This window comes from Sinohyriopsis cumingii, unplaced genomic scaffold (genome assembly GCF_028554795.1).
Source record: "Sinohyriopsis cumingii isolate HCF-2022 unplaced genomic scaffold, ASM2855479v2 utg002807l, whole genome shotgun sequence".
NCBI lineage: Eukaryota > Metazoa > Mollusca > Bivalvia > Unionida > Unionidae > Sinohyriopsis > Sinohyriopsis cumingii.
Genome location: NW_028316306.1, coordinates 73,454 through 90,257, shown reverse-complemented (window position 1 = coordinate 90,257; position 16,804 = coordinate 73,454). Strand labels below are relative to the sequence as shown.

At 37.4% G+C, this 16,804-nt stretch overlaps 1 protein-coding gene and 1 long non-coding RNA gene across 3 annotated transcripts in view; one reads left to right on the top strand and one right to left on the bottom strand.

The window, feature by feature from the left end:
• LOC149770054 (uncharacterized) overlaps positions 1 to 16,804 on the bottom strand; it is a 90,366-nt gene that overhangs the window by 15,255 nt on the left and 58,307 nt on the right. The window contains exons 1-5 of one of the 2 annotated variants that reach the window (XM_089949466.1): positions 10,573 to 10,796; positions 7,933 to 8,113; positions 7,423 to 7,719; positions 6,987 to 7,047; positions 1,627 to 1,884 (exon numbers count right to left, since the gene is read on the bottom strand). In XM_089949466.1, the coding sequence (XP_089805592.1) occupies positions 1,627 to 1,884; positions 6,987 to 7,047; positions 7,423 to 7,719; positions 7,933 to 8,001 (685 nt within the window). In that variant the 5' untranslated portion in view covers positions 8,002 to 8,113; positions 10,573 to 10,796. Of the gene's footprint in view, positions 1 to 1,626; positions 1,885 to 6,986; positions 7,048 to 7,422; positions 7,720 to 7,932; positions 8,114 to 10,572; positions 10,797 to 16,804 lie in introns of those variants that run through there. The other variant, XM_089949465.1, reaches the window with a different exon arrangement.
• Positions 1 to 16,804, top strand: part of LOC149770055 (uncharacterized) — a 101,178-nt gene that overhangs the window by 75,288 nt on the left and 9,086 nt on the right. The gene's annotated exons all lie outside the window — the stretch shown is intronic.

Sequence of the window (16,804 nt, the reverse complement as noted above, 5' to 3'; positions counted from 1 at the left end):
TTTCGCGTTCCACGCTCTAGGAAATAGAACATGCATACATGTTGTGTAATGTGACCCACCTACAGCTGGAGTATGCAATGCTGGAACTACTTTCTTTGCTACTGCTCACGACGTAAACACACAATGTTCCAACTTTGAAACATGTTTTCATAAGGCAAATGACACTCTTTAGAAAACACTGAACCGTAAACCAGTCAATATTTCTTGATCAGTATTTACTAGTTACAATGCGATATTTCCATCAGAATTCGGGCTGATGTTAAGACTGATCCAATATAAAAAAAAACAATGAGTAGTCAAAATTACTCTTACTATGAAATTGTCACGGAAAATTGTTTTCACCATATTTGCTAAAATTCTCAAAATACTGTCTATACTCGCTTGTAAAACGAGTCAAACTGTAAACAAAGATCCAGATCTGCCGTAGATCAGGGACTGTTCTACTGATTACTCATAACAGCACAGACCCAGATCTGCCAGCGCATTAAGCGACAGCAGATCTGAGTCTGTGAAATTTGGAGTCTTACAAGCGAGTACATAATAAATATCTGTACGCTGTTCTTCAAAATTCATTTGATTTTGAGATGTAACATTGACAGTGTTGCCAGGACTGGTGCTTGTAATTGATTGTGCGAATGATCAGAGTTTTTTTAATTATAAAAAAATATTCAGAGTACAATGCATCGTTAACATTCGCGACTGTTCATCCAAATATAGTATCCTGGCTTTTTACTCCAAGTAAGAAACGGTTGTCAGGACGGATGCTGAATGGTGGATTGTGTGTAAAGTGGAGTTATGCTTTAATGTGGAATAAAAGGGTGCACAGAGAGAGAGAGAGAGAGAGAGAGAGAGAGCGAGCACAATGTTAGGGTGCTAAATGCTTTTTCAACGCATCATGTAGTATCATGCAACGTTGTAGTGTGCGAAGAGTTTCAAGGGGAATAAAAATGTCCAGCGTATTGGGTGTAAGCATAGAAATTACAACTGCCTGCGGAAAGGCCAGTGTCGATCGTTATCAAAATGTTGTTGGGACACGACAGCTGTTTGAGGTCGAACTGAATTCCTATGTGGTCGTACAGGTATGTGGGTCTTGGCGGCGAGCAACAGGGACCAAAGTGCCGCATTCTGTGCTGGTGCCAAATACAAACATGCATGGTCAATAACTGACCTATTGACCCAAGACAATACCCGCACAATTAGATTACAGAACTAAGTACCAAAGTCGCACGATTGCTTTAAGTGACTTTTAATAATGACGCCAATTAATGTGTTGGAATTGACTACTGCTTGTTAATTGGTGCAAATCTGTGAGGTACAGACAAGCAGACCCCAACTCTGACAAGGTTAAAATACAACACTGCAAGTCTTTAGCTGTTTTATCCAGGTTAATCATGTGTACACAATGCCGGCATTTAGTACCCATTACTAACTCATTTAATGCTATTTTCTTAGATCCCATAAGATTCAAGTACCACGTAACGGGCATTAAAAGACTTTAAGCTCACTAAAACATGACACATTTTTGTTTATTTTGTCACTTTTACCGTGGGAATGCACCAAAAAGTAGTTTTGTTCCGACTTTGGGAGTCAATATATTTTATAAATCTTTTTCACAACTTTGCATACCTTGATCACAATACTGGCCAGTCCATCCACCCATACAGATTTTGGTGCCGTTTTCACTGCATGTGTAATGTCCAAACTGGTCGTCCCTAGGCCTGCAGAATATTGAACAACTAGGCCCATAATAGTTTTCATCGCACACAATTCTATAGCTATATTCCAGCTGGGTATATTCTGTTGTATGGATATAATGTAACCAGTCTATGCCAGCTTGGGCCGACCTCTGGGCTGCTAGTCTGGATATTAACTCTCTAGGACTTCCTGTGATTTAAAATTTCAATTAAAATTTGTATAGATAAAAACAGGAGAGAGAGAGAGAGAGAGAGAGAGATGGATTCATCTTGAAAGTGCAAGAAACATTACACTTCTTATAGTACCTAACTGCCAAGAAAGAATTTATAATTATATATATAATTTAATTCATCAATGCATGGCTACCACAAGCCAGTGTTATGAGTAATCGTCTGGAAAAAAATCATCTGATCAAAAGTTTATGAAAATCAATAGATCCTATCACTGGCTCTACCCGTGAGAACGAGCGTGTTTGGGCGAGGTTTTGATCAGAGATGCTGGCAGGAATAATGACGAGCACCGCTCCTTGTGTATAAAGATGAAAGACAGGCAAATCGACCCCCTCTTAATTTACTATTGTTGTGGGCTCCCCCTCTGACCCGGTCTTTTTGTGACTGTACATGGGGTTGAATTACAGCCCTGCCAACGTAGCTCGCGGGTGAAAAGAGGTACTCAAAACTACGAGACTACAATACAAAACCTCAAGCAATTAATGGGAATTCGCATAAAATTGTATCTTTCTCTTGAAATGAAAATCGAATGAGAAAGGCGTGCGCGAGAGGGAAGTTGAACTAAAGTGATTAGAAAATCGACAACTTTTAGAGCTGTCATGGCAAAAATTGCAACATCCGATGCGCATTTCATTTGATTGTCCAGGCGGATAGGAGTGTTTGTTTCGATGGACCCCATTAATGATAGTTTTGGGAAGCTTTGCCTGTTAGTCGCGTGGGATTCTCATCCACCTTATAGTCAATAAGCAAACCCCAGGTGCCAGGACATTATCGTCTTCCTGCCAATGTCAGTAAATTAACAGCTGTCCAGTAAGGGTAGTGACCAATGCAACAGATCTAGCAACAAGTGGCTATTTCGATTTTCCTTACGTCTCCATCTAAAGTAGATTAGGTATTGGACAAACGGCACTGCAATTAGTACAATAGTCACGTTAACCAAATTATACCCTCTAAGGCATCATCAAACTTGGAATGCAACGTAAACTGCTCATGTTATTGCACACCTGTATTCATAACAATATAGTTCATAACGTACAGTGGCAACGCTATAAGACTGATATCAAATTTAAAAATAATCATATCAAAAAGAGGTATCAAGATATCTTTCAAATTCTAACAGTGTAATTTCTTGTTCTAATAAGGTAAATCCTGGTCTTACATAGTGAATAATAACTTGTTCAATAAGGTAAATCCTGGTCTTCAAACTATTTCACAATTTTACTACTCCCATCCTTTTAATGTTGATGTACTTTATTTATACAAACGTTTAAAACAAAAGCTTCTCACGTGACCAAATCTGTAGACATAGTGGTCATGTAATATAACAGATTTACCAAAGAGTTTCCAAGGTGTTTGAGAGTAAATTAATTTCATTTACGCGCGTTTTAAGAACATATCCCAATTTCTGAACTAATTAGTGTGCACGTACCGAGTTTTCCTAATATCAGATTTAAGTGTAGCTTATGTCTAGCTTTGACTGAAGGACTGTCCAGTCTTTAAGGATCCTGGCCGCAACGGTGTGAAGTAACAGGGACTGACCAGCCTTGAACGAGAGGGGTTTTACCAAGAAACTGGTACTCTTTCCAACAATACATCAAAAAGAGGTCATCCAAACTACTGCAGGTTCCTATTTGTCGCGGACAACATCAAATTTAGCAAAGTGTATGATTTTGGAAGGCTTACCCATTTTTATGCCGATCCGTCGAGTTAATAATCCTATTTTTACAGGGTGAATTTGTATAGTTGGTCAGTTACACCACTAAAGTAACTGTTTAAAATGACATCTTGAAAAAAAAAGTTGCCAAAGTGAACTTGCAAAAGCGACTAAAAATGGTGTTTAAATGTATTTTTGTACACCACAGCAATTTTCACATTTATGACAAATAAATGATAAACCGTTTAGTAAATGTATTAACTACAGTTTGCAGTGAAATTTGAAGCTACGGGTTTCGTACTAGTTGCTCTCTCTCTCTCTCTCTCTCTCTTGTATATTTAGACCTTACTCCTACTTGAACATTTAGACCTTAAATGTAACATTAAATGTGAGGGTGTCTGAGATTTTCATTGAATGTTTTCTGTAACATTAAATGTGAGGGTGTCTGAGATTTTCATTGAATGTTTTCTGTAACATTAAATGTGAGGGTGTCTGAGATTTTCATTGAATGTTTTCTGGAACTTTGTACCTCAAAATAGTTTTGCAACTAATACTAATATATACACATACATATACACATATACACACACACAAATAAAATGAAAAGTATTTTTCAGGCATTCTGATAGCTGACATTTTTTTCTTCTTCAAATAAATCCCAACTTCTTTTTCTTCGCTGATTTCGATTTCAAAACATTACAGTGGTTCTGTGAAGCCCACCATGGGGGGGGGGGAGTAAAGTACAAACTTCATCTTATCAAGCCGATCGTAGGGGTAATGAAAAAGTTGCATCCTCTGAAACCCGTCATATGAATAAGTACAAGGGTAAAGTAGCCCCACCCCCACCCCGTAGGAAGCCCATCAAAAGTACAATGTTCCTCCTCAGAAGTTAATCAGTTTTATAAAAGGTTTCCTCTTTTGAAGTCCATCACAGGGATGAATCAAAAGTTTCCTCAAAAGTGCACAGGTTTAGAAATGGTCCTTGGTTACCTCTAATTGGTATCATAAAGGTCTCGTTATTATTGGTAACGCTGGCCATATAGCCAGTACGGTTAACACATTTTGCGATAGGAAGAGGAAAGGTTAATATCTTCCGTGGGGTTATGTACCCTACAGCAATAAAGAAAAGTGCATGTATAAAGTATATCGCTTGTAAATGTGAAAGAGGTTGGTTTGTGGCAATATTCTGAAGCCTCCGATTATGAAAGGGAAATTAAATAGAGACGTCGAAACAACCTGGTCTTCGTGTTATCTGTAAGACTAACATGGATATATGGACCAGGAGTAAATAAATACTTTTCAATTTGGCCTGTATATATTTCCACACACCAAATCTCTGGTTAAGTTGCTCTCTCTCTCTCTCAGATAATTCAACACAGACCCCTACAAACCTGCAGACCAAACGGCACATTGCATCTCAACCCAGGTCTACACATACATATACTGATTTTTTTTAAAAATTAGATTGGGGGCACGGTTACTGTATTATACCTATATGCATAATGTTCCACACGATGTTAATGTGCTTGGCATATGAGGGTGATTTGACCTATCCTTTGTACTGGTGGGCAATAAGAAACAATCATAATGAACTTTGCAGGGAGTAAAGGGAGCACTACCTCCAATTCAAAATTTACCATTATGCTTTCTTTTTAAATCCACGCAACAATAGGTTTCCTACAGTTTAAGTAGTACGGCGAAAAAATAGAAGAAAACGTAGGATGTAAAGAGAATGCACGTATTCCTTTTATTCTGTTCTTGAAACCAGGTTTAATTCGATATAGAAGATATTTTGAAATTAACTATACATCTCAAAATGCCTCCACCATTCATCCGTATAGTCCCTTCATTAGTTATATATGAAGGAGAAGGTGAATAGGGGAAGGAGGGCACGTGGAACACGTTATGCAGACCGTTTAATGTTGAGGCATTCAGCCTACTCCAAAGTCGAATTGTGAAATATGTTCCTCATTTTCTTCATCAAGTAATTGCATCTTCCGGACTTTAAGAGGCATATGGTTTTTCACCACCGTCATGGTGCGGCTCGGAACCGTGCGCACGTCTCTCTCTCTCTTTATATATATATATATATATATATATATATATATATATATATATATATATATACATACACACACTCTCTCTATCTGTGTGTGTGTGTGTGTGTGTGTGTGTGTGTGTGTATTGAAATTGCCTTCAGTAGCAATCCTACCTTTAATAACCGACCAGAAATAGATGGTGCTCAGCACCAGTACAGATAATTTTACTAATCCATTAAGCCATGCGGGTACCAGTCTAGTGCTCATCTTCATTTTAGATGATTTTACAACTTCACTAAGCCATGCGGGTCAGGGTCTAATGTCACCACATACAATGAGAAACGTACTTACTCTTCAATGAATGGGTGCAATTAGTTTTTCAATACACACAACCTTAAGATAATTGTAGATTTGTTTCTTGCGCTGTCAAAGTGAACTCAACAGTAAACGTGATTAAAAACTTAATATTTACATTTTTGTTTCATATTTGGATCACTGGTCCAGTAACTTGAAGGGAAAAAAACCCAGTCAACTGGGCAGTTGTCTTACCTATGCAGGATACAGGAAATGCATGTAATTGTAACACAAGAAAATTAGGCCTTTAGAGCTAAATTGGTTTGAATGAAGTTCAATACAAAATGGCAGCCAGGACAACACTCAACCATGCTCTTGAAACACTTTCTGCAGCATTGCCGGACTCGGTAGTTCAGTATGTTATATAAATCCTTCGTATCACTGAGTTATACTGTTCCTTCTTGTCAACTCGAGTGCATATCAGGAAATGTGATTGTAAATTTACAATACACATTATCCTCTAACCATCCAGCACGAATTTTATACGAACATTCATTTACTCAAAGATGAAGAAAGAAAATTAAAAGAAAACTGCTTATTAAGCCATCTTGGTGCTTGCACAAACACTTGCACCACGTAGGTTTCGTATATTTTAATAATTTCCTTGGTTCCTTTCAAATGAATCCTCCACTTTCTTGATCTTAGGAGAGTTTCGAAGAGATTTCAACACTAAATGATTTAACACACATTTCAAGCACACAATGAATATCCTTGTGTAATAGAATCATTTCTGCTTCACATTTGAAACAATATTTCCGTGTCACGAAGCAACAGAGTAATCCATGTACGAATAATTTCCACCGAATACGAGAAACCTTGCCATGATGAAGTAAAATCCGAGAAAGGTACAGCGTCCTGTCCTGGCACTGCCTGGTACAAGTCATATTTAAAACAAAAGGAAAATATGAACCGTAAACAATACAGGCCATTACAAATAACGTTCGTGCAAAAACATCGAAACACAGCAAGATGTTAACAGAAAGAAAGCAAAGTTAGAGGAAAATAAAATGTTACCTGACTGAGGGCCTTGGAGTGTCGTATCATGCCAAGCCTCAATGACGATGGAAAAAGTGCCCTAGAAAAAAAGAGCAAGATTAGTAAAGATAATAACATTGACAGTCACACTTTCCATCATCATTATCCAACTAAATATACAAAATTGAATCACTGCAGCCAAGTATGCCCTTACACAAACACTGGTGAATATACCATATGTTCCAAAAAACACATCAAGTCATCGTGCAAGTCAACAAGTTTGCTGCATAAATTATTAGCCTCATTTCTACGTAACAATATTTATGGCGTATACTCATACCCTGGACAATGTGTATGCGTGTACGTGCGTATGTTTGTATGTGACGGTAAATCATGTTCATGTTGCTGCTGCAGCTGATGTCTATTATTAGTATTACAGGTAAGTAATAGATAAACGAACAGGTACAGTACTTACGGGCCAAGAGATCTGGAACGGGAAGTGAACTGGGTTATCCATTAATAGAGATACGTTATCAAATTCCACATTATTTTCTCCAAGAACAGGCGATGTCATGGACGCAAAAGTGCACTGCGGGTTGTCAGAAATCTGCGCTTGATAATGTGTGAGACAAATACTAAAGAAAGTCCGGCATGTAGAAGAACACACTCCACCTTTCAGATACCCATTGCAACAGTTTCCATCGGAATTTAGTCCATGTTCATTCCTAAACTTCTTAAGCTGGAGCTCAAAAGATCCTGTACTCCAAACCTGCTGTAAAAAGAAAACAAATATGAGAACATACATGTGCACATACACACTACTATATATATATTAGACACTAATTTAATAACATTTAATAACATCTTTTAATAAATAACTTATTACACACACACACACACAATTTGGTTATGCCAACAATCATACCGAATACGTTATGAAAAAGTAATTATTAAAATTTTAAGGTGGGAATATAATCAAACTTACCTTCGGTAATACAACAAGAATGTGTAATATTCCTAGAACTATCACCCGTGTTGCTCGTCGCCACCGCATCTTTCCGTCTGTTTACTCTATCTCTTCTAAGCACTAACGTACGCTGGTATTGGCCTTAATCCCGAAGCCTCGCTTTCACATTAGCCCCGCCTACCGCATTGACTGACAGTGCCTGCAACAGAAACAGAAGTGCCTTATCGTAATTGCTTTACAACTGTTGATAAAGCAAATCCGCAGACAAAAGCAATATAGCTGTAGATAATTTTCTCAATAGAGGATTTATAGGTCATGAACAAACAATATTTTATTTTTCCTTAGCAGAATAGTGTCAAAAGCTAAAGTCATGGATTACAAAAGCAAAGAGCCCAAATGTACTGATTCGTTTCATAAACTGAAATCTAGCATCCTGACAAAATAATGCAGCAACAGTAATTGGCAGTCAACTGTTGGTCACGGGCAGTCTTGTTGGCTTTTCTTCCTGGATGAGTAAGTAGTAAAATATATAATGCACTCTAATAATAGCAGTCTGCCCGCTAGCTACATAGAGCTAGTTTGTCGTCTGCTGCAGTTTAGCTTGTGTCCAGCCATTGGAACGGAGCGCCTACTTCGACGTTACCTTCAGGCGAGCGGTCAATTTCGTTTGACAAGAATTAATTTTTAACGCGCCGCACAATGGTGAGATTGCGATTTGCCCATCTGTCGCCAAAATACGATCAACAGAAATGTTCTTTCAGATTTGCTGTGAAAAGCTCACTATACACCATTCGTGTGAGCGCGCATAATTGCACATTTCCCAACACTAGTGACTTTTAAAACCATCATATACCAAAACGAAGTCTCTTACTTTCATATTTTACTGTCCTAAAATTTCACATTTTGAAATCGCTTTGAATTCCGAGATACTTCATCTCATTTGGATTTGTGCTTCGCTATTTTTCTATACATTATACAGTATGGAAGCGTGTGCTCCAGCCTTATTAAAGGTGAGTCTTTGATCAGGTGATGAATAAGGGACATAAAACACTTCTTTCAAAAAGACAGCTGGAGATGTCGCGCACACCTGCCCTATTGTCCGTAATCTCTTCACAGGCAAATTCACCCCATATATGGAAAGCGATGTCGCGTGGATCCTTGGTAACCACGGCAAATAGTACACCTGGTCGTGTGTCCCTCGTTATGATAAGAGTTGGTCTGATTTCTGTTGAGCGTTTACTGTTTCTGTACTTTAGTGAGCAAGGTCTCAAAGATTACGAAAATGAATTATTCGTAACCTTTTCAACCCATATCAAGAGCACAGGTTGATTTTCCTCAACTATTGACTAGACACAAGATTTGGCGGGAAATGTTTAACTGTGCTGACGAATATTGAATAATAACCTGTTGATAATACTGAGGGAAAAACTCGTCAGTGGGTGGGTCATAATTATTTTAAAGAATCTATTTAACATCTTGTAAATGCAGTGTTACAACAAGTTTAGAATATTTTACTGTGCTAAAATGTTATTTTAAAAAAAAAATTATTGGTTTGTTTGGCAGGAATCAGCGACACGAAATGGGTTCTAAACTCTCCGTAAAATGTATCGGAAAATATAATCGTCACAAAAGGTATTTTGCTGCTGTCTTGATTGTAGTTGGCAGTTTGTTCAAATCTAGTCACCACCATCTGATGGTTCAATAATTGGCATCGTCTGCTAATGACTGCACCACCGTATTCTCATAATAAGGAAAGCAACACCAGAAACAGAAAAAAATGTACAAATTCTTACCGGATACATAATACATTTATCAAAAGTAGTTAATGAAAATTGTGATGGTGGTAGTTGTGGTGGTAATCATGAGAATATGAATCACCATAAAAAAATATGTACACCTTACACATGTTATTAAACAAAGGTACTAACTTTACCAAAGAGATAGATACTGAAAAGATGCAGAGGGTCGTGGCAATTATGATAATGATGACAACGATGATAATTGGATAAATGTTAAACGTTACTAGATTCAATACTTAATTTATCACCCATGTAGCAGTTTTTTAACGACACCGTAAACATATTACCTATATCGTACCAAAGATCTAGATACTCAAAAAGGTGATAATCATTGTGATGATGATGGTGATATTTGTATTAGAACTGCTGTCACTACGATTAGTAATTGATAATGATGGCAAAACAAAAACATTGCTTAATCACGTAATTTAAACAACGTATTCACAAACTCCAACTCGCTTCATACGATTCTCAGATTAAACGCATTTCCCGATGTGCTTAACAAGTACCCTGTAGTCTAGAATGCCATAATTTTGTACGACATTATAATGTGAACAAAACAAAAATACATTATCCTATCGGTTTCTTCTCTCTGTCTCTCTCATATGATTAAAACTGGCAAAATTTACCAGTTGCATCATGGCGAGGATTGGCAACAACCAAAAGTATATTGTCCATCCCAGCTACCAATACTGAATGATAACGACTGACAGCATCTGTCTGCAGCCAAGTAATGATTTTGCAGTACCGGTAGTAGTAGAGAAGTAAGGTATTAGGAGAGACATATAATACCATCTTATAGATGTTCCCAGTAGTATTGATCAACAAATGGTATAATCTAGTAAATGTAAAACATTACCTATTGCCCGTCTCGGCTGGGTTCGTATCTCAATATATATAGAACGTTTTCCGTCTTTACTTCCCTCTCCTCTTTGTAACCAAAAGGTAACAAGTACAAAACAGAATTAAAAACTCCTTTTTCTACATTCCACAGGCTCAATTTTTCACAGCAAAGCGCTGCACCCGTGAAAGTCGTGTGCCAAGTTCGTATCAGCTGTCAATCAATCCCAGCAGGGCAGTTTAAAGGCGGAGTTTACGATGGAGAGATAACCAACCGTTGACGTTCTGGCTCAGGTGCCACGAGCTGGCGCGTGCCAAGGGATATTATCAGAACCACCCCCAAAAACGCGCCAATTTTCCAATATATTTGCATATAGGTGCATGACATCATTTTTATTGATATAAAAATATGTATTACCCAGTTTAAGCGCCAAGTGACCCAAATCAAAGCAGATATACACCTATACAATTGTCAATAAACAGCGCGCGTGCCCGCGTGTGTGTACTATTTGAGAATCAAGACGGGAGAGAATAATTCGAACTGAAAAACTTGTTGTTTTTTTTGTTGTACAGAAACTTCCGTGTACTAAAAAAGTTGCATTTTTCACTAAGATTCTGTGTCCCATATTCACTTGCTCCTCCTCTAGCTGAGTTTAAAAACAGTAAATGTTCTCATTTCAAGCCGAATTATCCAAATTATATAGAGGAGAAAAGAAAGCCGAAGATAAGTCTACTTACTTTTTTTTTTTTTACACCAAACTAAAATGGCTACTATCTATTTAATTATTTTTATAGATCTCCATTGATATATGAAGCTGGTAGATGCTGATATACGCCTGTGGCGTGTATGTATGTCTGTCTGTATATATATTTACCTTCACGTATCAAATTATTTGACGAGCGTGATTTAAATAAAAGGGTGTGCATTATATATATATATATATATATATATATATATATATATATATATATATATATATATATATATATATATATTACAAACACGTTCTATTTAAATCTCGTCAAATAATTTGATACATGACTCGTGTATATGCAAAAACACTATCTCTAGCTGCCTGAAAGTTCACAAGATTCAATATACACAAGACAAAAGAAAGGTAAAAAAGATTTTACACAATGATAATATATACCGACCATATTTAAGTAAGACACTTTTCTGAATAGCGGATGACCCCGTCTTTTGTGTAAAATATAAATCTAAAACCATCTGCGTGAGATGACTCGCTTTAATGATTACGAGCACCTGCCCAAATTGCCGCTTCACCTGGCGAAAAAATATTCATTTGTTTGTTTCCAAAAGTGCCAAGAAAAATCGGATATGTGACTTTAATTCGAACAGGTAAACTAGATCCACTCAGGTGAAAAAGGCCGCTTTATTTATTAATTTAATCGTCACAACAGTGGCCTAATTTACACATAGAAAATTGTCGCTATAAGTGACGATGAAAACGACGACGGTGGTGGTGATGAGAGCTACGATAATAATAATATTAATAATACATAACAGTGAAGAATGCAGAGTTAGTCATTTAAACAACTAAGTGGAAGAGCTGTATAAATATTTGCGTTCATAATTGTGTACAATTATTGAATTGAACATTACACCCCACCCCAATGCAGCATACGGGTCACATTTATTGCACAATCTTTAAATAAAATCTTGTTACTTCACACACCGTCCCAACTAAAATCAAAATGTAATTTCTCCTATTTATGACTTTCATGAACTACACATATTTCGCGACTTGCTGGAGTCTATTGAAGTAAAGAAAATAGTATCTGTGACAACAACTCCTTTCATTTTGCACCTGTCACGCATCCTTTACCTATAATTATCCCTCAGTGATGTTCCTACCTTGCCGACTGGGGTTGGGGTATAAGTAGATTACAAGAAAAACGTTTTTGAGTGACCTGCAATTAACTGCCCTTCCCATATGTTACGATCTCTTCATTATTCATTCTTTGATCTTTTAATTGACAAATACGATGAAATTGTTCAGCATATGTGTTTACATGAAAGAACGGTAGTACATTTTTTTCAAGACACCGCCCCCATAGATAAATAGACAGACCGAAGAAGGAATAAAAAAAGAATAAAAGACAAACAAAACCATAAAAGAAATTATAATTCAAGGCATATGGGATATGAATGCAAACAGCTATGTAGTGACGATAAACTTTGATTATTCGTGATGTTTACCTAATTTACAAGAAACAACCATTCTAATCAATTTATTCATCCAAACAAACAAGTGCTAAACAGATTTGTCTTCTTTTTTTTTTTACAGTTAATCTACAGACAATTAATATGCTATTTCAGTCATTTCCCGCGCCATCGTCATATATTTCATGCAGCTGCAACTTTGCACAAAGGCATTGTTTTGTATCAATTCCTGCATTCTCTTTTGCAACAGAAGAAAGAAAAACTACTACACCCACTATTTTTCCAACAGCCAGAGAAACTGCTTTGTGCAGCAATCGCATTCCCTTGTTAGACTTTTGTTTATCTGACGATTCACGGGAATGAAAATGGGCAGCATGGAAGTATTAAATGTATGCACCCTAGTATTAATTGCTACAACATTTTATTCTTTTTTTTTTATTCAAAAATATGGTGTGCTGCTCGGTACATTCAACAAGCCATCTGCTGATATTTAGATTTGAGCCTCTAAAGGAATCTTGTTCCCTAAACCAATCAAAGCAGACAAGTAGAGAGACTTATTGTGTTTATGGCGGGCTATTATTGTCGAGTTCCTGGATTGGCTGCAAGCGACAGGTGGACAAAGGGAAATAAACCTGGCGCGCGCCATCTGTCCCCGCGTGCTCAATGGGTAACGGTATCTTTTCCTTGGCGGAGGCAACAGGTGAAGTGAAAAGTGAAAACGAGAAAGACAGAACCGCGTAACGCAAAGATTTCAGGTGCCTTTTTGTGCAGATATCTATATGCATCAAATTCACAAAATTGCGTCAGTATGTTTGAGTGTGTGTTGGGATGTGTCTGCGTGTAGAGTTAAATTGTTCAGTTTCCATACTGGTTCCTAACGTTAGTGTGGACAAAGGGAAATAAGCCTGGCGCGAAATACTTGCACTTGTCCTCCTTTATTGTTTTATTTTTTGATACAAACGGCTGTCCTTAATGGGAGGATGTGGTTGGCAACACACACACACACACACACACACACACACACACACACACACACGTGTGTGTGTGTGTGTGTGTTCTTATTGAACGATCGAGATTTTTCATCACTTCGGGTTTTATCATCTAAATAAAATTGTCGTAGAAATCTTTCAGTCAGCTTGATATTCCGGCTTCATAGCGACGTTGCCCTCCTTAAATCCCGATTTTAAGCACATGGTCTATCTCCCCTTTTATTTGTTATCAACCTGTAACCAAAGGTCCTGAGCGGGCACAAAGCTACAATATAAAGACAAACCTGGCAAACAGTTGTCTCTCTCACCTGTAATCAAATTGAGATCAAAGAGTACATGTACTTTGAGACTCAACGGTAAAGCACTATTGGAGTTATTTCCCTTATTGCGTATGCGCTTAATACCATGTTTTCTTTATGTATGACTTGTCTCTAATTTCTTCGTTATATATAAATTAAAGCTCTATACAGACTATCAATGCTATATACATGGCTGAAACCCCATGTACAAGAAATAGAGTCATGTCCTAACTGCGAGCAGGAGGACTGGGGTGCAGGGTGTCAGGCCCGGTCCAAGGGCAAGGCAAACAAGGCAACCGCCTTTGGGCCCCGCGCTTTCAGAAAACCAACTCCGCAATGCAATCTTTTGCTTGGGGCCCCGCTCATCGCTTGCTGCCTTTGGGCCCCGCACACACCAGGGCCGGGCCTGAAGAGCGTGTGAGTCTGTCTGTGTGTGTGCGCGCGCGTTTGGAAGCAGGTCAAAATATTTTCATCTAAATATTCAGTTGACAGTAATTCAAACGAGCATTGCACTCGGTGGATTTTAAAATGTAAATTACAGTGAAATTGTATTAAAAGAAATTTAGAAATGAAGTGAGCAATAGAGCGCAATAAACTAACATACTAACGATAAATTGGCACATTTAAATGTTCGCAAAGATTGAAAATTTATACCGTGTAGAGTGCAGTTAATAGCTACGATATTATCAGTATAAAACCCCCAACAACCTCTCTCAATAGTTTTGGGGCTAAGTGCCGTAGTAAGTACTTGTGCCTTGGAGCTAGAGGATGAGTGTTGACAGCTTAAGTATAACTAATGCAAACGATGTGGCACTGACGAGGCCTTATTTCTTAGAGGACATGAACAGGAAATTTTCCTTTACAAGATAAATATTAGTATCACTTTTGTTTTATTTCAAACCAAAATGCACGATATTCGTCTATAAAGTTGAACAGTTATTCAGGTTTTATCTCCACACATAAGATAGTTATGAAGTGCAAGCTGATTCTGAAAGAAGTAACTCTGCGTCGATCACCTCCAGTTTCTTTCTGGGTTATGTACTCCCCTCTCCCTCCTGTTCGCAGTAGTAGCAGTATATGTAGTCTTTTTTGCAGCATCACTGGTTGTAATAGTAGTATTAACAACAACATAAAAAATAGTCCAAGCAGCAGCTTCAATAATAATAATAATAATAATAATAATAATAATAATTGGTGTTAATAATAATAATAACAATAATAATAATAATAATAATACGAAAATCATTTGTTATGAATGGTCATGATGCACCGAGACAGTCATTTACAAGTGCACTAGGGCATTTTTTCACCATGGGAATTCAGACTGCAGCATGTTTCTTACGGATAAAACACAAATCGTGTCTAAAACTTTTCACCTGGTAATGATAAAGACACTAATCGTATCTAAAACTTTCCATCTGGTAATGATAAAGGAATATCCTGCTCGGACTAACAGAGATCTAATAATTAGGTATTTAATAGTAGAGACAGTCACGTGAGGATGTAAACGATTTCCTGCAAAGGCTAGTCAAATTTCCTTTCAAGGTGGACGCTTTTCTTTCATAAGGAATGAGTATTTAATGTGAGATGAAGAGCAAGAATTCTTGTCGATGGAATGCATGGGTACTTGCAGAATTCAAAAATGGTCTGAACAAAGTATGAACGAGTTTTATTTGGTGTTTTTTTCTTCCATTAGACTCGTCTCAGAAAATGCTTTCCTTTGATACTGCCAGTCTATTGAAAGTGATAAACGTTTCTCTCCCTCTCTGATCACGTCTAATGTTTCTAAGAATTTGGGGAAGATAATTTTGTCAGCGAGTCACCAGTCATGACTGTCATTTGTAATATCATATATCATATGTAAATAAATTTGAGAAGCTATGTAGCACGCACATTTTTAATAGCTCGAAAAATCTACTGTTAAACTTCAGGCTGATAAAAGTGCTGGGGACAGAGTCAGGATTGCAGTTGGTATTTCATAAACTAATACGGCAGACAACTCGGAACGTCGTCGGCTGCCTAACAGTTCTGAACTAGTTTACGATTGCCTATTGCCCATTAACTTGACACCCCGTTATATTTGTCAGATATAAAATTATAAATAAGACCCCTTCCCACTGACATTCATGGGATTTTACCGTCTATTAATTCGATATGAATAGATAAGAGAATATATTCTGGGTAAGTATTGTTCTTTTCTGGGCCCTGGTACTTTCCCACAGTGCAACGGGAGATCTAAAATATGTCGGTGTATTCATCCGCAGCGTGAATTAGATGTTAATCACAAAACAACAGGCAGCTCAAACTATGGCCACATCTTTGTGTAATTGCTGCTGATCCCCTTAAATAAGCAGAGTTTTCGGGATGCCTAGACAAGTTACATGGTTTCTTTTCTCGTCTTATCTGCAAACTTAGCACCGTGAAGTGAAAGCGATGGGGCGAACAACATTTGTCTTATACGCACGAGACGTAAAGCCATTTCACACCACAGACGGACATGTCAACATTCTAATTCTTGTAGTTTTAATTACCAAGTTTTAGGTTTCTTTTTCTTGTTTTACAAATATCGAAGACACTCGTTTATGTTACCGGTGTTCATGTGGAATCCAACAAAGAAAATATAAGTACAAGTATGCTAGTGAGACAAGGTCTGGCAAAGGCACTGATTCATTTTCATGACCAAAATAGGACACTATCATTAATAACCTTTTTATTTTTGCTGCTTTGATTTATATTTAACCCTTAACAATACACCTTTGTTATTTTACGTCGGATACA